This window comes from Ptychodera flava, unplaced genomic scaffold (genome assembly GCF_041260155.1).
Source record: "Ptychodera flava strain L36383 unplaced genomic scaffold, AS_Pfla_20210202 Scaffold_62__1_contigs__length_770838_pilon, whole genome shotgun sequence".
Taxonomy (NCBI): domain Eukaryota; kingdom Metazoa; phylum Hemichordata; class Enteropneusta; family Ptychoderidae; genus Ptychodera; species Ptychodera flava.
Genome location: NW_027248384.1, coordinates 501,264 through 522,465, shown reverse-complemented (window position 1 = coordinate 522,465; position 21,202 = coordinate 501,264). Strand labels below are relative to the sequence as shown.

General features: G+C 36.8%; 1 protein-coding gene across 1 annotated transcript; it reads left to right on the top strand.

Moving 5' to 3' along the window:
• Nucleotides 1–7,022: 7,022 nt before the first annotated feature.
• On the top strand, nt 7,023–8,171 carry LOC139128634 (cell adhesion molecule 4-like). Its single transcript, XM_070694374.1, has one exon. The coding sequence runs from the start codon at nt 7,023–7,025 to the stop codon at nt 8,169–8,171; it is 1,149 nt and encodes a 382-aa protein (XP_070550475.1).
• The last annotated feature ends 13,031 nt before the right edge of the window (nt 8,172–21,202 follow it).

The following is a 21,202-nucleotide window of genomic DNA, read 5'->3' as shown; positions in this document are numbered from 1 at the left end:
AAGATATGTTGAGGTGATGCATGTAGATATTAAGTATGGAATAGAACAGTAAAGTTGTAAAAGAGCAGTCGCGTCGTTACTCGCCAGAGAGACACCCATCTTGTAGCGTAGTTAAGAACGTGTAGCGAGGTGTAACCAAGTCTAGGAGTAAAATTTGTGAAAATTGGAGAAGGGGGTGTAGCGGACGTAACGAAGTGTAGCGAGGTGTAATAGGCTGTAAGATGGTCACATTTTACTCGCCAGAGAGACACCCATCTTGTAGCGTAGTTAAGAACGTGTAGCGAGGTGTAACCAAGTCTAGGAGTAAAATTTTGTGAAAATTGGAGAAGGGGGTGTAGCGGACGTAACGAAGTGTAGCGAGGTGTAATAGGCTGTAAGATGGTCACATTTACTCGCCAGAGAGACACCAATCTTGTAGCGTAGTTAAGAACGTGTAGCGAGGTGTAACCAAGTCTAGGAGTAAAATTTTGTGAAAATTGGAGAAGGGGGTGTAGCGGACGTAACGAAGTGTAGCGAGGTGTAATAGGCTGTAAGATGGTCACATTTTACTCGCCAGAGAGACACCCATCTTGTAGCGTAGTTAAGAACGTGTAGCGAGGTGTAACCAAGTCTAGGAGTAAAATTTTGTGAAAATTGGAGAAGGTGGTGTAGCGAACGTAACGAAGTGTAGCGAGGTGTAAGGGGCTGTAAGATGGTCACTTTATTGAGGGAGAGGGGTTTAAGAATGTAGCTGCGTTTTCATGATGTTAATTCAAGTAATACAACAAAAAGTTACAGAGTGTTGTTAAAAATGTTTACAAAATTACTCGAACATATTTAATTTGAAAAATTGTCACTTGTATAGTGCCCTGTTGCCTCTATAGAGAACCTTGCAGATTATTCAAATAACAGAAAATTCCCCAAAACGTCATTCTTTCTTCTTCGACCTAAACCCTCGATCTTAGGTAAATTCTGTAACCTTCGTACGGAGCTATTTAACCTCTCGAAGGCATGGCACTGTGAAGCTCATCCGAGCACTCGCACATGCGTAATTATTAACAAAAACACTTCATATAGTACGCAAATACAAACACAGCAACTAACTTATACATCGGTAAATTGTGAAATAGATAGCCTTCCGACTGTAAGTGCATAAATGGTTCTTAAGTATCGATGCCCTTATATTATCAGGAAGAGCATTTTCAATAAGGCATATTTTTGTCAGAAAACACTGATAGTTTCATCAAAATTTGTGACATAGAGCAGCTTTTGAAAAGGATATTATTGTATTATTGCTCTGTGACAGTGATTAACTTGAAGAGGATAAAATCATCAAAGTAAACCGCGTATTTAAAGAAATGGCGTCTTTATCAAGAACAACAAGTGGAACTGAATTAAAGCGCAGTGGTCGTCGCACTGCGCATGCTCCTGAGGGGTCCCCCCCCCTTGTTGACAACATATCCGAGAATGCCGCATGAGGTTACGGGTTGATTATTATGTTTGCGATATTGTCGATAATATGGCGGCTGATTTGTCACAAGCATACCACCTTTCCAAATCTAACACGCAATAAAAGGTCAATTAATCTGAGTTAAATATCTTCTGAATATTGAACAGTAATTACACGCTGGATTGAGATCACATTTGATCATGATTTCCTTGAATCAGTTGAACGGGCCTCGCTCGAGCCATGGAGCTGAGTGTATGTCAACGCGGTGACCTTCTCCATTATCGAAGCAACAACACCTCCCTTGTGCTGCTCTGGCTTGCCGATCATGGTCTTGAGTGTAATATTTGTGTTTAGGCATTGTGCTTGTTCCTGGTCTTCATATATATACAATGTTGATCATTTTAGTGATGCATTTTTACTGTGCTGTACATAGCATTGTGTACAACCAGCGTGACCGCGTGATCAAACCCATTTGTTCACTGTGACTGCGTGCAGTAAACTCGGCGACATAATGTGCAGAGTGTCTCAATGTTCGTAGCCTTACATGAGTTCATAGATAGAAATACACCACTTAAGTTCGTTTCCGATCTCAATATTTTACTATTGCATGATGTTGAGTCTTACAAAGGCGTTAACAAAGTGAGGGACCGCCCCCATCTCACTCCAATTGAAGTTGGCAAGACTTCTGTTTACAAACATTTATGTTTATCAACAAAAAAATCGCGCACGGGCAGCGCGACGACCACTGCGCTTTAAATTTCCTAAATACCACTCATACGTCATAAATCGGCTCTTCAATATATTTCATTTGCAATTTACTCAAACAATGACGATGAGAATGCAACATCGACGATGGACAGAGAGACAGACACTGAACAAATTAGGAAATACATGTACAGCTGTTTTGCAGTAAAACAACGAAAACATCAAGAAGCCTCAGATCAGAGTGCCATGCACCAAAAGATGAAACTTCTCTATAAAATCATAAACATTGCGGAAGGTGGTACACGGATCGGTATTAGCTGTTCAGTGTTTCCTTACCTGCTCAGTGTCTGTTTTCTCTGAAACAACAGCACTCAATAGCTTGAAATTTAATTTTCAAGTGTACATGCAGGTTTGGTCCATGACAGTTTTTCTGAGATATTAATGTTATAGCTCAAGAAATATGAAATTGAGTTCGAACAAGAAAAGAATTAATAAAAAAAGCCAAAACTACCCGACCAAGATTTGTTTACATTTTCCCAAAATATAGCCTTACTGGGTGGCAAACCTAAGTTGTTTAAGGAAAAGCCAAGTTGATCAATTGGTATACAAATAAACATAGGGAGTGATCGCTCTATGACTTTAAAATTGTGTCATTTATTTTTATGTTGTTGTTGTGCTAGTTTGCTGAACCAAGTTGATGACATAACTAATAGGCAATGTTCTACTCCGGAATAAAAAGACGCGATGTGTTCTACAGACTCAGTACGCCCAAATAATCACGTGATGCCGGTACAAACAAGCCCGGTCTTGCCATCGATTTACATATCGTGAATAATTATGCCTTTAAGAAGAGAAAGAAAGTTGAGAGTAGTAAAAGAGAGAGGGTCATCACGTTGCGTAGCCAGATGTCTGGCAATCACGACGCAATGTTGTTTTGATCCGCAATAAACGTGAACTTTTACATCTCGCGTGATCGCGGCGTCACCATATCTGCGTTCTCCCCAGCACGCTGAGCATGCCAGACGTCAACAAATGAGTTCGGAAGGGCAACACGTTTGAACAAAAATTAACAGTTTTATGTAGCTATAACATCCCTTATCATGTTTGTTTCTTAATAAAACAAAATTTTGCAACAAATTTCCGTTATAAAAAAAGGTCAAAAGTTACAAATAATGGCCCATTTAACATGGCGAACACATCTAACGCGTGTTAATTGTATGTGACGGACAAAGTTACTCGGTATGAGAAACTTATGAGATGGTCAAAAGTATACTTTACATTGAATTTATGCGATACGATTTCGCTTTTTCGACTTGCAGGCAGACATTTGATAAACATTTAGTGTATGCTAGAGAGCAGTTTATTGCTTTTTTCAAATTTGTAAATGATTTTTAAGTGTTATCGAATACTTTCATTTCTATTGACTAGAGAAAGCTTTTTTATTCGTGTATTTCATGTCTTTCTTGTTATGTGATGCGGGTGTTTTTGTTTTCTCATGTTAAATTATGTTTTTCAAACGCAATTTGAGGGGCACCCCTTATTTTTGACATTTGAAAAACTTCAGACAGAGTCTATGCTCTTAAGTGCATTCAATCATGGCCATGTTAAAAGTACCGTGATACAAAAGTGACAAAAATAGACTAATGTATGTAATGGGTTTCAGGAAACGGTCTGAGTAGTAACTTAAACAGTTCATTTCTTACTGGGGTTCTCAAAATGGTGAAATATTACACCGCCAAAGCTCAAGATTAGCTAGGAATAAGACTCTTTCTGAATATATGATAATTACCGTAAGAGTCTTTGGAGAAATTTATCAGTTTGAGTAGCCCTGCTTGCGAAAAATACAGTGAAAATTCATATTTATATATTCATACTTTTGTAGACCCACTACACATACACAATTCAAACACTAAGGTCAGTCTTGGGTTTTTATTATCGCACTCTCTTCAAATGTAAGGAAACCGGAAGTGAATTACATCACATGGAAATAGAGGCCCTTGCCAAAAACTGTAGAGAGTCACTTTCATCACCGCAGATTTATTTTACCGCATAACAATATATTTCAATGCCTCCTGACATTTATTTTTCACAATATGTCTCCAGAACTTGCTTCGTCAGTGTATTTGATTTTGATCAGCATCTTTCTGGACTGACTGGTCTTTCAGCCGTTAATTTTGTAACGCAGCCCGCAGATGTTACGAGGGTGTACGGACAAGACAGTATCGGAACAATTGGAAGTATTGGTAATTCGTTTGCCTTCGAATTCGAGTGTAAGGTTAATAGCTCAGGGAATTGGACCAGACATTATCATTGATAAAGAATGGAGAGATAATCAGTGACGGTAAAATGTATCGGTCAAATGTGAAAATTAGTTATTATTGGCCAAGTGTTTTGTTTTGAGACACTGTGAAATAATAAACAGTAACCCAAGCACGGCTTGAAACATGTATTATACCCAATACGTGTAGAAAGTAATAAAAATCGAGTAACTATAAATACATAACATATTTCCATCGAAACAATGATTTAACCGTTACTATGACACGTCATGCCAAGTCCGAGGTCAGAAGTGCTATGCAAATGAGAGAAAGGCTAGCGAAATGTACCGAAGGGAAATTGACACCCTAATTTAAAGATCAATACATGACAAGTGTTGATTTTCACTCAGGAGCGCATTATTGCTGCATCTACTTATAGCTGCTGCATCCAGGGCAGATAATCGCACACGATTATCTGCCCTGGATGAACCCAAGCAAAACGAGACACTTATACGAGGAAAATGTCCAATTTTTACATTGCATTTGTTGAGGCCCAGTAGCTCTTTACAATGTACGGTTATTTAGACATTGCTCCTTTGAAATCCAGGCATATGTCTCCAGATCTCTCTCAAAATTACGATTAAAAAAGGGGGTACCAGTGCAAATTTTGATACTAGAGATACATATTACCCCAGGTTTATCGATGTTTCAAATTCAAAATGACCACCATCCCTGTGTCAGCTAAATGGAAATAAATTAATTCTTCAATTTTTAAAAAGGTATGACGGTAATTCTTTTTGTTATAACACGATCTTTAAAATGAGCCCTTACAAATGTATATTTTTATCTTTTTAAAACACACTGTACGACCCCCAGGGCAGTAGGGAGGAAAGAGAGCACATAAAAATTTGAAAACGAGGTAGATCAGGAAAAATAGTTAAAGTAAAATGCAGATTACAGGATTTAAGGTAGTATACGCCTCGAAAGTAAAACAACTTTTGCTCAAATTTTCGCGAAGGAACTTTTTAACCATTCTCTTTCAAACTCACAAGCAAATGTCGCGGTAACTGAAAATTGTAGTACTATAGAAACAAATTACCCCAAATTTACCGATTTTTGGAATTCAAAATGGCCTCTATCCCTTTGTTTACTAGACGGAGAAAAAATATTTTTTTTCAATTGTGTATAGCTATGACGTACAAAAGTATTCTTACCCAACGAGCTTTCAAAATGAGCCACCACTGGTAGTAGATTAGAAACAAATAGTAAAAGTTTGAGAGTCCGAATATCTGTCCCCGAGGCGCATTCTACCTTGCTGCAATCTATAAAAGTGTATTGAACATTCAACGTCACTGTTGATATCTGAATTAAGGTTCGGATTTGAATAAATTGTTCAAAATTACATTTAATATTGTTCACAAAATGCGTTGTGGTTGAGAGGCTAAAACGTTGTTATTCAGGGGAATAGAGACGCTTCACAACGTACAGTAAAATTGCTTCAAATAAAACTTGCATACTGTTAAAAGGAAGGTGTGTGTTCATGCACAGACTATTCTCACAGCTGCTCGACACAAATACATGTAGGAACATGAAATACGTGGTATACATATTAGAATAGTATTCTAAAGACAAGCATCTCTAACGAAGGAAGGTTAAAAAAATTGAACATTTTTTAAGTTGTAAGAAAGCAAAAAGGAATATTACAATGTTGTTGAACTTGCACTAACTTCATCACCGTACGTTTCACGGCATTACGAGAACTACCCATGACTGTCGATACTTACATAACATGTTCAAAAGATTATATGAACAGACAATGCCACTTTAAATACGAAAAGACAAACCCAAATACAATTTCCATGTTATTTGAATATCATATTGAAATGCAACTAAATGTTCAAGTGGTTCGTTTTCTGCTTAGTATTTCATTAATGAATACATGCAGGGAAAAGGCAGCGATGGATCTGCCAAAGGCTTTTTACAGATTAGATACATTTCTTTTGTGTTTGCATGAATTATGAAATCATAAGTAACCCTATTTTACCAGATGAGAACATCTAACACATTTTGATGGTATTTTTTAATATTTGAACAACTTTAGACATGCAGAGTCGATGCCTATCACAGCATTCAATTATGACCCCTTAAAAAGTACCGTGATACAAAAGTAACAAAATAGACTAGTGTACAGTAATGGATTTCAGGAAACGGCCTGAATAGTTAATTGTCTTTGTAAGCCTCAGTGAGATGCTTTGGAGGGTGAAATATAACACCGCTAACGCTCAAGATTATAATGATAAGACTCCCTTCCTAAATATATGATACTTATGGTAAGCGTCTTTAGAGGACATTGACCAGTTTGAAGTAGTCGTGCATGCGAAAAATACTGAGAAAATTCATAAGAATATTCATACTTTTGTAAACCCACTGCACACTTCAATCATAAACGTCAGCCTTGGGTTTTTATGGTCGCACTCTCTTCAAAGGTTACGATACCAGAAGTGGATAACAAATGGAGCATATTGAATTATAAGTGCATGCTAAAAACTCTGGAGAGCCACTTTCGGCGCATACGTTTCTTTTACCACATACTGGTAGATTTCAATGCCTCATGACATTTGTTTCACACTATGTCTCCTGGACTTGCTTCGTCGTTGTGTTTGATTTTGATCAGCATTCTTTCTGCACTGACTGGTCTTTCAGCTGTTGATTTTGTGACACAGCCAGCAGATGTTACGAGGGTGTACGGACAAGAAAGTATTGGGACTACTATTACTAATTCCTTCGAATTCGAGTGTGTGGTTAATAGTTCAGCGGAATCGGACCAGACATTATCGTGGATTAAGAATGGAGAGATAATTAGTAACGGTAATAGGTTTCGGTCAAATATAACTCACCTCGTAGACAGCGATAGATACGTAGTTACCCAAAATGCGTATCACACTGCCTTGGTGGTTAAACCTGCCTCGGCATCAACGGCTGTATTTGACAGTGGTATTTATCAATGTGCAGTGACAGGATCAAATGGCGTTGTTGTACCAGACGGCAGATCGAGAAATGCACACGCCAACATATATGTCATAGATTCAATTCCAACTATAAACAAACCAATCTGCCAAGTGATTAATTTGACGGATCATACTCCCATCGGTCAGCTGGATTCTATATCTGTGGTGGTGGGTAATTCTTATGCTTTGACTTGCTTCTCAACACTAGATAACCAGCTGGCTCATTTGCTTTGGTACAAACACTATCCCAATGATGTTGTTGAATCAATTTTGAACGGAACATCAAACGGATTTCGATATGTTACTTATTACTGGATTCCTGTTAACAAGGATGGGCCAAGTTTGACTTTCATTTGCGTTGATGATGTGTCCTCCAACTCGACCTGCTCCATCAGATTCAATATCCAGTACGCACCAATAGTGACAATCGATCCAACTGAAGTCACGGTAACAGAGAAAAACGACGAGATAGTGCTGCACTGCAAGCAGGATTCAAATCCACAAGTTACAGAACCTGTTTGGTATTATGATGATAATATAGTGAACGGTAGTGTCAAATTTCGTATGGAAGCTATCAGTCTCATTATTTTGACATTTGACTCACAGGACAATGGTAAACATGTGATAACTTGCGCATTTGCCAATGAAGTTGGTACAGGAAATGCCAGCGCTACTTTGATTGTCGATATCAGAGTAACAACTGATCAGCCAAAGGTTAGGGAGCTAGCGACTTCAATCTCTCCAACTGTTGATGATAATCGTCCTTGTTAGTCAGTGGATACGAAGATAGTGACAAAATGGGGCCAAATGCCGGACTGTTTGTAGGGTCGGCTTTCATTGGATGTGTAGTTGGAGTTATCGTTTCTTGCGTTTCTTGTTTTATGTTCATGCAATACCGTTTAAAATCCTTCGATCTCAAAAGTAAACCAGACAGAAGGGAGATAGTTAACACCGCCATCGATCTTGAACTTGTCGCTAATGATAGTCAAGCTGATTATCATGATGCAGAATATCAAGATATACAAGAATATCAAGATATACGTGAAGAAGGTGGTATTAGCAGCGCGTGCACGAAAAATGCGGACCGCATCGGTCGTGGATATTTAGCATCCGATCTAAATAGGGTTGCTGATGAAGTTGAACACTATCAGAGCCTCGGGGTACGAAACGATAGCGTGTACTTAGGGCTAGCCAAGGACGATCTCTGAGTGTTACTGCGGAAATGATGTCTAACTTGTCATAACAGAGAATCTCATTTTTGGCTTCTTTTGCGAATGTGATAATTTAATTCTTTATTACCTTCTCACATCAATGCTACATAATATAAAATGTGCTGTTATTATGGAAAGGTGGCAAATCGCCGACGCAAACTTAGTTCTATTTACACATTCTAGACAGATATAAAAATATTGGCATTCATAAAAGAAAGTGCGAAAACATAATAATATCACCGGCAAAAATTTATGTAATGTCAATTGCTATTGAAGATTTTTATGGTAAACGTTTACGTGACCGTTATCCGGGTTTGAATTATGAAATCTGAAACATTGTTTTCACTCACAATATCCTCGTTAATTCATATCATGCTCTACACTCGCTGACATAAACCCCTTATACAGTAATATCAAAGGTATACATGTGTAATTATTATCAGTTTGTCGAAGAGTGACTGACAGGGTACTGTATATGTTATTTGGAAGAATAGTATATTTGACACTGACTTAATTCATTTTCCTTTCGAGGCATTTGGCCCACATGCAAAGGAAGTTGTGTGAAGGAAAATGAATAAATGGTAATCGATATCTGTATTGAAAACACGGGGAAAAGGTATTATGAAAAGAACAGAAACAGCAGAGAAAGAAAGTGCATCTTTATATAAATCTACCAATAATAATTAGACAAAAAATAAATCAAGTGATTTATAAATTAGTCATTTTGATATAGCAATTCCCTTCCCTTAAAATACATGACTTGATTTGGACCGACAGATACATAATCTGAGGCTGAGCTACAAAAGTACGATCGATTACAGAATAGACTTTATAGAAAAGATTCAAATGTTGTATTGAAGAGTCATTGTTTTGGTAGGGCTATTTGATTTGTGCATAATTCTTCCCGATGTTGCTGATCCAGTTCGTAAATAACAAACGGAAATTCAGTAGTAAATAATGACATCGATTTAGCCTTGTATTATACCCTTCAACAATATGAAAATACATATAGCACTCGATTTGTGCGCCAATTAATCTGTTATTGCAATGTGTAGAGCTAATTCTTAGATTTAATTAGTTAAGACTACAAATCAAATAGCGTCTGGCAAATAAGTAATCCTTAGTATTATAATGGGACAATGAATGGTATCATTGACCTTGAAATTTCGAATCCCTTGATATGGTCCTCACCGTCGCGTATAATTAAACCCAAAGCTTCGATGGAATTTGTGAAATTACTAAACATAAAATATATTATATTTTAACAATTCCCGCGGCAAAACCATAAACTCTAACTTAAATTGACATTGTGTCACTATTGTCGAGTAGGCATGCTGATGTTCAACAATCACTCAATAATACTTTTTTGTGCTTGAGACTTTGTTTTGGAGAATGAGTTTACGCGTACGACCTGTCAACACTGCTACCGACAGAAAATCGTATATCTGTTTGTTTTTCCGCACAGGTTTATTTCCGTTTCTCATGGTTGGTTCTTTTGACACGAAAGTCTATTGCATTCGCACTCGATGATATCTTTTGCATATTTTGTTGGAGGTAAATCTAAAGCTGTGAAGTTTCGACAACAAGATGGTTAACCGAGCTTTCGAATGGTTAAGAACCATTTTTAAAATTATATCACTTTGACTTTATCCTAAACCTAACCTTTTGAAGTCATTCAGTTTTCAATAGTGTTTTAGCTACATATTTGTACTAAAAACATCAATCAGAGTTGCTTTCGTTGCACTTTTTTCTGACGTATTCATGACACGCAGATTACCGAAAGAGTCCAATTGCTGCTCGTAAAGCTTACATGTTATTAAAATTGAGAAGTGAGATATTACTTTTGGAATACTTTCACAAATATATCTGAGTTATCTATGTAGCATTGAACATTAAAATGCCTTTGCTAGAGTGTACAATGCATACTTTTTGTGTCTACAATACTAAAGATAATTTATGATTGATTAAAAATATTATTTTACAGCCGTGTGGCATGCACTCTTATTCGTTTTAATTAGGGACATTGAAACACATATGCTGAAAGTGATAAATGATGACTGATGACACTTCTGTTGTTGTATTCTTTGTTGTATATTAAAGATATATCTTTCATTGACATCGGTGACCGTATTCGATTATATAACCCTCTCTTTTATACAAAAATTAGTTAAAGGGGTTTTATTGGCCAAGTGTTTTGTGTTGAGACACAGTGAAAGTAATAAACATTAAACCTAAGCACGGCTCGAAACATGTATTATACCAATTACGTCTAGAAAGTAATAATAATCGAGTAACTATATAATACATAAGATATTTCTATCGAAACAATGATTTAACCGTTACTATGACACGTCATGCCAAGTCCGAGGTCAGAAGTGCTATGCAAATGAGAGCAAGGCTAGCGAAATGTACCGAAAGGGAATTGACACCCTAATTTAAAGATCAATACATGACAATCGTTGATTTTCACTCAAGAGCGCATTATTTGCTGCATCTACTTAAAACTGCTTTCGAATTGAATGGCAATAAAGAAAAGTACATCGCACATGATTATCTGCCCTGGATGTACCCAAGCAAAACGAGACACCTTTAAGGGCTAGATGTCCAATTTTTATATTGCATTTGTCGAGACCCAGTAGCTCTTACCATGTACGGTTATTTAGACATTGCTGCTTTGAAATCCAGCCATACATCTCCCGATCTGTCCACTGTCACAGTACAAGCTATAACATCCTACTTATGAAAACAATTTTAATAAAAAACTATGATTTCAAACTGATGTTTTTCAAGTCGAGAAGCATAGAAGATCCATCTGTTTTAATGTTCTTTTCTTTACATAAAGTTGTTTAATCCGTTTTTACATTTTTGAACAATACTCTCTTATGATAAACGAGATTGAAAAATAATATTTACATGTTCATTAAAACGACAGATTTATCATGCAGATACTGGATTTAGGGTAGTATGCACCAAGAAAGTCAAAAACTTAAACGTTTTGGTCAAACTTTCCCCAAGGAATCTTTCTTCAATTCTCTCTCAAACTTACGATTAAAATGGAGGGGGGGGGGGTAACAGTGCAAATTTTGATACTAGAGAAACAAATTACCCCAGGTTTATCGATGTTTCGAATTCAAACTAACCAGCATTCCTGCATTTTTCAATTTTTGAAAAGCTATGACGGTAATTGTTTTCGTTAAAACACGATCTTTAAATGAGCCCTTACAAAATATATTTTTATTTTTAGAACACACTGTACGACCCCCAGGGCGGACTGAAGGTAAGAGAGCACATACAAATTTGAAAACATGGTAGATGAGGAAAAATAGTTAAAGTAAAATGCAGATTATTGGATTTAAGGTGGTATACGCCTCGAAAGTAAAAACTTTTGCTCAAATTTTCCCGAATGTCGGGGTAACTGAAACTTTGGGTACTATAGAAACAAATAAGCCTGGATTTACAGATGTTTGGCCTCTTTCCCTGTGTTAACTCCAAGAAAAAATATTCTTTCAATTTTTGAATAGCTATGACGTAAAAAGGTATTCTTACCCCACGAGCTTTCAAAATGAGCACCAGAGGTGGTAGATTAGAAACAAATAGTAAAAGTTTGAGAGTCCGAATATCTGTCCCCGAGGCGCATTCTACCTTGTTGCAATCTTTAAAAGTATAAACGTTCAACGTCACTGTTGATATCTGAATTAAGGTTCGGATTTGTATAAATTGTTCAAAATTTCATTTAATTAATCTTCACAAAATACGTTGTGGTTGAGAGGCTAAAACGTGTTATTCAGTGGAATAGAGACGCTTCACAACGTACAGTAAAATTGCTTCACATAAGACTTGCATACTGTTAAAAGCAAGGTGTGTGTTCATGCACAGGCTATCCTCACAGCTACTCGACACAAATACCTGTAGGAACATGAAGTACGTGGTATACATATTAGAATAGTATTCGAAAGACCCTATTTTTACCAGGTGAGAACATGTAATACCTTTAAATTGTATGTGACGGACCATGCCACTTGGTATGATAAACTTTGTGGTCTCATTTGTGAGTTGCAGACAGATATAGGTAAAACGATGTTATTGGCGCTGGACCGCTTCATAATGCACTCGGGTGCCAGTAAAACGCCATGATTGAATATGAAGAGCATGCCAGAGATCATTACCTTAACTCTCACTATGGCTACATATTTTAAAGTACATTTTGGCTGTTGCCTTTGTTTTATGTAAGCGGAACTCAGTTCTCGAATCGCATTCAGAGTTACATATTCTCTGGTTTTTAATAGTTGAACAACTTTAGACATGCAGAGTCGATGCCCATCAAAGCATTCAATTATGACCCCATTAAAAAGTACCGTGATACAAAAGTCAAAAATAGACTAATGTACAGTAATGGATTTCAGGAAACGGCCTGAATAGTAACTTTAATGGTAATTGTCTTTGTAAGCCTCAGTGAGATGCTTCGGCGGGTGAAATATAACACCGCTAACGCTCAAGATTATAATGATAAGATCCCTTCCTAAATATTTGATACTTATGGTAAGCGTCTTTAGAGGACATTGGCCACTTTGAAGTAGTCGTGCATGCGAAAACTACTAAGAATAATTCATTAGAATATTCATACTTTTGTAAACCTGCTTCACACTTCAATCACAAAGGTCAGCCTTGGATTTTATGATCGCACTCTTCAAAGGTACCGAAACCAGAAGTGGATTACAAATGTAGCATATGGAATTATGAGTGCATGCTAAAAACTGTGGAGAGTCACTTTCCGGCGGCACAGATTTCTTTACCCATACTGGTAGATTTCAATGCCACATGACATTTGTTCACACTATGTCTCATGGACTTGCTTCATCGCTGTGTTTGATTTTGTTAAGCATTCTTTCTGCACTAACAGGTCTTTCAGCTGTTTATTTTGTGACACAGCCAGCAGATGTTACGAGGGTGTTCGGACAAGAAAGTATTAGGGCGACTGGTATTACTAATTCGTTTGCCTTCGAATTCGAGTGTGCGGTTAATAGTTCATTGGAATCGGACCAGACATTATCGTGGATTAAGAATGGAGAGATAATCAGTAACGGCTATACGTTTCGGTCAAATGTAAATCACCTCGTAGACAGTGATAGATACGTAGTTAACCATAATGCGAATCACACTGCCTTGATGGTATACTTTGTCTCGGCATCAACAGCTGCATTTGACAGTGGTCGTTATCAATGTGCAGTGACAGGATCAAATGGCGTCGTTGTACCAGACGGCAAATCGAGAACTGCACATGCAAACATATATGTCATGGATTCACCTCAAACTACAAACAAACCAATCTGCAAAGTGATTAATTTGACGGCTCATATTCCTATTGGTAAGCCGGATCCTATATCTGTGTTGATGGGTAATTCCTATGCTTTGACGTGTTTCTCAACGCTAGATAGCCAGCTGGCTCATTTACTTTGGTATAAACACTATCCCAACGACGTTGTTGAATCAACCTTAAACGGAACATCAAACGGATTTCGCTATGTTACTTATTATTGGATTCCTGTTAACAAGGATGGACCAAGTTTGACCTTCATTGCATTGATGATTTGTCCTCCAACTCGAACTGTTCCATCAGATTCAATGTCCAATACGCACCAATAGTGACAATCGATCCAACTAATGTCATGGTAACAGAGGAGAATGACGAGATAGTGCTGCACTGCAATCAAGATGCAAATCCACAAGTTACAGAGCTTGTTTGGTATTATGACAAATAACGTAGTGAACGGTAGTGTCAGATTTAGTATTGAAGGTATGAATCTCATTATTTTGATATTTGACTCACAGGACAATGGTGAACATTCAATAACTTGCGTATTTGCCAATGAAGTTGGTACAGGAAACGCCAGCGCTACTTCAAATGTCGATATCAGAGTAACAACTGATCAGCAAAGCTTACGGTGCTAGCAACATCAAAATTTCCAACTGTTGATGATAATCAGTCTTGTTGTTCATGTGGATATGAAGATGTGACGAAATTGGGCCAACTGCCGGACTGCTTGGGGTTCCGCTTTCATTGGATTGGTAGTTGGAGTTATCGTTTCTTGCGTTTCTTGTTTTATGTTCATGCAATACCGTTTAAAATCCTTCGATCTCAAAAGTAAACCAGACAGAAGGGAGATAGTTAACACCGCCATCGATCTTGAACTTGTCGCTAATGATAGTCAAGCTGATTATCATGATGCAGAATATCAAGATATACAAGAATATCAAGATATACGTGAAGAAGGTGGTATTAGCAGCGCGGGCACGAACAACGCAGACAGCGTCGGTCGTGGATATTTAGCATCCGATCAGAATAGGGTTGCTGATGAAGTTGAACACTATCAAAGCCTCGGGGTACGAAACGATAGCGTGTACTTAGGGCTAGCCAAGGACAATCTCTGAGAGTTACCGCAGAAATGCTGTCTAACTTGTCATAACAGAGAATCTCATTTTTTGGCTTCTTTTGCGAATGTGATGATACTTTTTCTCCTTTTCACATCCATGCTACATAATCTAAAATGTGCTGTTATCACAGAAAGGAGGCAAATCGCCGACACAAACGATAATCACAATGAATGTCAGCTTAACTTAGTTCTATTTACACATTCTAGTCAGATATAAAAACATTGGCATTCATAAAAGAAAGTGCGAAAACATAATAATATCACCGGCAAAAATTATGTAATGTCAATTGCTATTGAAGTTTTTATGGCTAACGTTCACGTGACCGTTATCCGGGTTTGAATTATAAAATCAGAAACATTGTTTTCATTCAAAATATCCTCGTTAATTCATATCATGCTCTACACTACAGTAATATCAAAGATATACATGTGTAATTATTATCGGTTTGTCGAAGAGTGACTGACAGGGTACTCTATTTGCAAGAAAAATATATTTGACACTGATTTTATTTATTTTCCTTTCGAGGCATTTGGCCCACATGCAAAGAGAGTTGTGTGAAGGACAATGAGTAAATGGTAATAAATATCTGTATTGAAAACACGGGGAAAGGGTATTATGAAAAGAACAGAATAAATTAGTCATTTTGATATAGCTATTCCCTTTCCTTAAAATACATGACTTGATTTGACCGACAGATACACAATTGAGGCTGAGCTACAAAAGTACGATCGATTACAGAATGGACTTTATAGAAAACTATTAAATGTTGTATTGAAGAGTCATTGTTTTAGTAGGGCTATTTCATTTGTGCATAATTCTTCCTGATGTTGCTGATCCAATTGGTTAATAACGAACGGAAATTCATATATAAATAATGACGGTTATTTAGCTTTGTATTATACTTGTTAACAATATGAAATTACATATAGCATTCAGTTTTGTGTGCTAATTAATTTTTTATTGTAATATGTAGAGCTAATTCTTCGATTTAATTAGCTAAGACTACAAATCATGTAGCGTCTGGCAAATAAGTTATCCCTAGTATTATAATTGGAAAATGAATGGTATCATTGACCTTAAAATGTCGAATCCCTTGATATGGTCCTCACGCGTATGGTTAAACACAGAGCTTCGATGGAATTTGTGAAATTACTAAACATAAACTATAGAATATTTTAACAATTCCCGCGGCAAATCATCAACTTTAACTTAAAATGACATTGTGATCACTACTGTCGAGCAGGCATGCTGATGTTCAACAATCACTCAATAATACTTTTTTTTGCTTGAGACTTTGTTTTGGAGAATGAGTTTACGCGTACGACTTGTCAACACTGCTACCGACAGAAAATCGTATATCTGTTTGTTTTTCCGCCCATGTTTATTTCCGTTTCTCATGGTTGGTTCTTTTGACACGAAAGTCTATTGCATTCGCACTTGATGAATCTTTTGCATATTTTGTTGGGAGTAAATCTAAAGCTGTGAAGTTTCGACAACAAGATGGTTAACCGAGCTTTCGAATGGTTAAGAACCATTTTTCAAAATTATATCACTTTGACTTTATCCTAAACTTTATCTTTTGAAGTCATTCAGTTTTCAATAGTGTTTTAGCTACATATTTGTACCAAAAACATCAATCAGAGTTGCTTTCGTTGCACTTCTTTCTGACGTATTTATGACACGCAGATTACCGAAACATTCCAGTTGCTGCCCGTAAAGCTTACATTTTATGAAAAATGAGAAGTGAGATATTAGAATATATCTGAGTTATCTATGTAACATTGAACATTAAAGTCTCTTTGTTAGAGTGCACAATGCATACTTTTTGAGTCTACAATAGTAAAGATGCTTTATGATTGAATAAAAATCTGAATTTACAGCCGTGTGGCATGCACTCTTATGCGTTTAAATTAGAGGCATTATACACGCTAGTTTTCAATCGGGTTCGAACCACAACATACGGCATCAGTCACCTAGCGGAGAGGCCACAGAGAGAGCCGCTCAGCTAAATCTCCACTCCCAAGAAAGAGTGGTTCAATAGCCGGCTAAGTTGTTACATTTTTCTGACTGAGACCGCTCAATGAGAGCAAGGCTAGCGAAACGTACAGAAGGGAAATTGACACCCTAATTTAAAGATCAATACATGACGAGCCGTGATTTTCACTCAAGAGCGCATTATTTGCTGCATCTACTTATAGCTGCTCTCGAATTTAATGGCAATAAAGACAAGTACGCCGCACACGATTATCTGATGTACCCAAGCAAAACGAGACACTTATACGGGGAAAATGTCCAACTTTTATATTGCATTTGTCTCTTTACAATTTACGGTTTAGACATTGCTGCTTTGAAATCCAGCCATACGTCTCCCGATCTGTCTTATGTCACAGTACAAGCTATAACATCCTACTTATGAAAACAATTTTAATAAAATACTATGATTTCAAACTGATAATGTTTTTCAAGTCGAGAAGCATAGAAGATCCATCTGCATCAATGTTCTTTTCTTCACATAAAATTGTTTAGTCCGTTGTTTACAATTTTTGAACCATACTCTCTTATGATAAACGAGATGGAAAAATAATATATACATTTTCATTAAAACGATCATGCAGATACTGGAGTTAAGGTAGTATGCACCTAGAAAGTCAAGAAGTCAAAACCTTAAACTCTTTGTCAAATTTTTTTTTGCATCCCTGTGTCAGCTAGATGTAAATAAATTAATTTCTCAATTTTTGAAAAGCTATAACGGTAATTCTTTTCTTTAAAACACGAATCCTTGCAAATATAGATTTCTATCTTTTTAAAACACACTTCAATACCCCAAGGCGGTAGGGAGGTAACAGAGCACATAAAAACTTGAAAACTAGGTTGATCAGGAAGAATAGTTAAAGTAAACTGCAGATTACTGGATTTAAGGTAGTATACGCGTCGGAAGTAAATAATTAAACTTTTGCTCAAATTTTTCCGAAGGAATTTTTTAACAATTCTCTTTCAAACTCACGAATAAATGTCGGAGGTCACTGAAAATTTTGGTACTATAGGAACAAATTACTCCAGATTTACCGATGTTTGAAATTCAAAATGGCGTCTATGCCTTTGTTAACTCGACGGAGATTTTTTTTTTCAATTTTGTGAATAGCTATGACGTACAAAAGTATTCTTACCCCACGAGCTTTCAAAATGAGCCACAACAGGTTGTAGATTAGAAACAAATATTAAAAATTTGAGAGTCCGAATATCTGTCCTCGAGGCGCATTCTACCTTGCTGTAATCTATAAAAGTGTATTGAACATTCAACGTCACTGTTGATATCTGAATTAAAGTTCGGATTATAATAAATTGTTCAAAATTACATTTAATATTGTTCACAATATGCGTTGCGGTTGAGAGGCTAAAACGTTGGTATATAGGGAAATAGAGACGCTTCACAATGTATAGCAAAATTGCTTTAAATTAGATTTACGGTCTGTTAAAAGGGAGGTGTGTGTTAATGCACAGACTATCCTCACAGATACTCGACACAAGTACATGTAGGAATATGAAGTACGTGGTATACCTATTAGAATAGTATTCTAAAGACAAGCATTATCTGAAGTAAGTTGAAAGTTGCAAAGTTCTAATACTAATAGATGCATTTCAGTGCTTTCAACCGAATATATTAATTTGAGAGTACAAAACACTTTCTTCAAAAAATAAACTGTCTAAGGTACTTTTGAACACCGAACTATAACCGATCCGATATTTTGCGTCATTACAGAATAAAATGGCCTGATGAAAAAATGGATACCACCACAGAGGAAGTCGGGCATGCAAACGACTTTGTCTACCACGAATGCATTGTTCACTACTCTGCTAAAAATAAATAGGGGTGCAACGATAATGGCAAAAGTACAAAAGAAAGATCAAATGATATACGAGCTGATGTCACAGTTAATGCTGAAGGGCTGACCTACGCGGAGTTAGATCACACAAACTTTGCACAGCGCAAAAATACGCGACAATCAGCTGGAACGACAGAGGGTCAATTTACGCAGAGCCGAGAATGTAAATGCCCTTCAAAATTTGAAAAACAGAGTTATGAAAAATATCAAGCTTACATAAACAACGATATCCATCTACACCCCTACAACAACTTGGAAATTTAAATGGAAAACCACAAAATAACAGGGATACCATATACAAAAGAAGCCTCACTGAATAGACTATTGATTATTCAAGATATGTTATGTTTAGGCCAGAGAAAAACGTCTTGAACATCGGAAATTTTGGACCAAGGTTCAGGAGTGGCCAGCTAATTTTTTAATTTTTTTTTCACGCCAAAGGTAATCGTGGTCCCTCGGACGTTTTTGCCGGGATGCAGACAAGGCAAAATAATCTTTTCCCCTTAAGCTAACCAGAAATGTCACTGACAAGATAAACTGATACTGGTTATTGAATTCAACACTATATTTTAGATGTCGCAACAACGTGTTGACAGAGCTCAATGCAGACACGTCGGAAGTCTCATTCAGAATCCCACAGGCTCGCGAAAACCCGACGAAGTGTAGGGCGCCGCCATCGGCGGTACTAAAGTATAATTTTGCATTGCAGAAGTATGAATTTGCTGAAATAAAAAAAAAAATTCTAAATCGGGCAAAGTAGAATTCCGATGAACAATTTATTTTTTTCTTTCTGGCCTTATCACTCGTTATCATCCGAACCAAAACAAAGCTCCCCCTTAAATGTCTGCTGTAGAAAACGTTTGCGATATTTTGAACAATCATAAAAGCGTACCTCGTACAGTTGGCAAAGTCTCATGAAAAAGTGAGAATAAGTTCCTCGATCGATCACTTAATCAGAAGGACCTACATTGTTTGTTCTTGAATGCCAATACTTTAACATCGTTTGAAGCGTGGATATTACAGACGGGAACGACAGCTTTGTTGTATGTAAAGAGCTCTGCATTATGTACCAATGTAACGTCCTAGTAATATAATCAGATTGAAAGGTACACGTACACCATCTCAAGACTGTTGCCATTTGACTAGAAATACAATTTTTGTACATGCTGTTCCGCAATTGTTACACAAGATTTGCACATTTATCACCAATTCGATATGAGAAGTAACCACGATAATTTAAACTTAGATGTATACGAGTAAAGTTACTGTAATAAAATTGAGTAATAAAATTACAAAATTACAAAATTACAAAGTAAAACTATGTGAAGTAAGCTGAAACTTGCAAAGTTCAAATATTAATTGATGCATTTCTGATCTTTCAACTGAATATATTAACCGTGAGAGTACAAAACACTTTCTTCAGGAAATAAATTGTCTAAGGTAATGTTGAACACCGATCTATAACCGACCCGATATTTTGCGTCATTACAGAATCAAATGGCACAGCAATTTTGCCGGTTGTGTTGTTCTCGCTTCGTTTTCCAACATATGTCATCTTAAAAATGAAACAAGTAAGGAAACGATGTACAAGAGAAAGGCTGCTGTTGGTCGATTAAAAAACTCTTAGACAATCCGCGACAATCGGGCACAGTATTGTTCACACCTTTTAGCCAAAACAATTGTACGTAATATTACACATAAAAAGTCTTAAGATATGAAAAATATTTTCGTCTTTGCATTTTGCAATAACTTTTTAATATTCAAATTTTCATCGTCAACCCTTCCTTGGTTTACTATGTCACATTATTACGCGAGCATACCGATACCGTACATGGTTGTATTTCTCCGCATGGCTATCGTGAAATTTACAACTCTTTCCCCCAAAATAATTTATCGCACCTTTTATATGGCAACCTTTGGCATCATTCCGTTAGTACGTACACCTTTGGCGTTGTTTATCCATGGCTTTACCATTTCTTGAAATTTGCTCAACCTGCTTTGCTACGCAAAAGGTACGTTTTTACACGGATCAATGTTCCGTGACAGTTTCCAAATTCAATTTGGACTCTTGATTTTTCTTGTCAAAGTGAGCATAAAAATCATTCAGACAATCTGAAAGGATGGCATCACTGTTGACAGCACTACATCTTGGAACATGTTACTGCCTTTATACCTTACCACCAACGTCAAGATAACCTTTTCTTTAAAGTTACCTCAACTTTCGACAGACTTAATATCTTTGTTCGTATCCCATTCGGTGTGGTTTGTACAATGT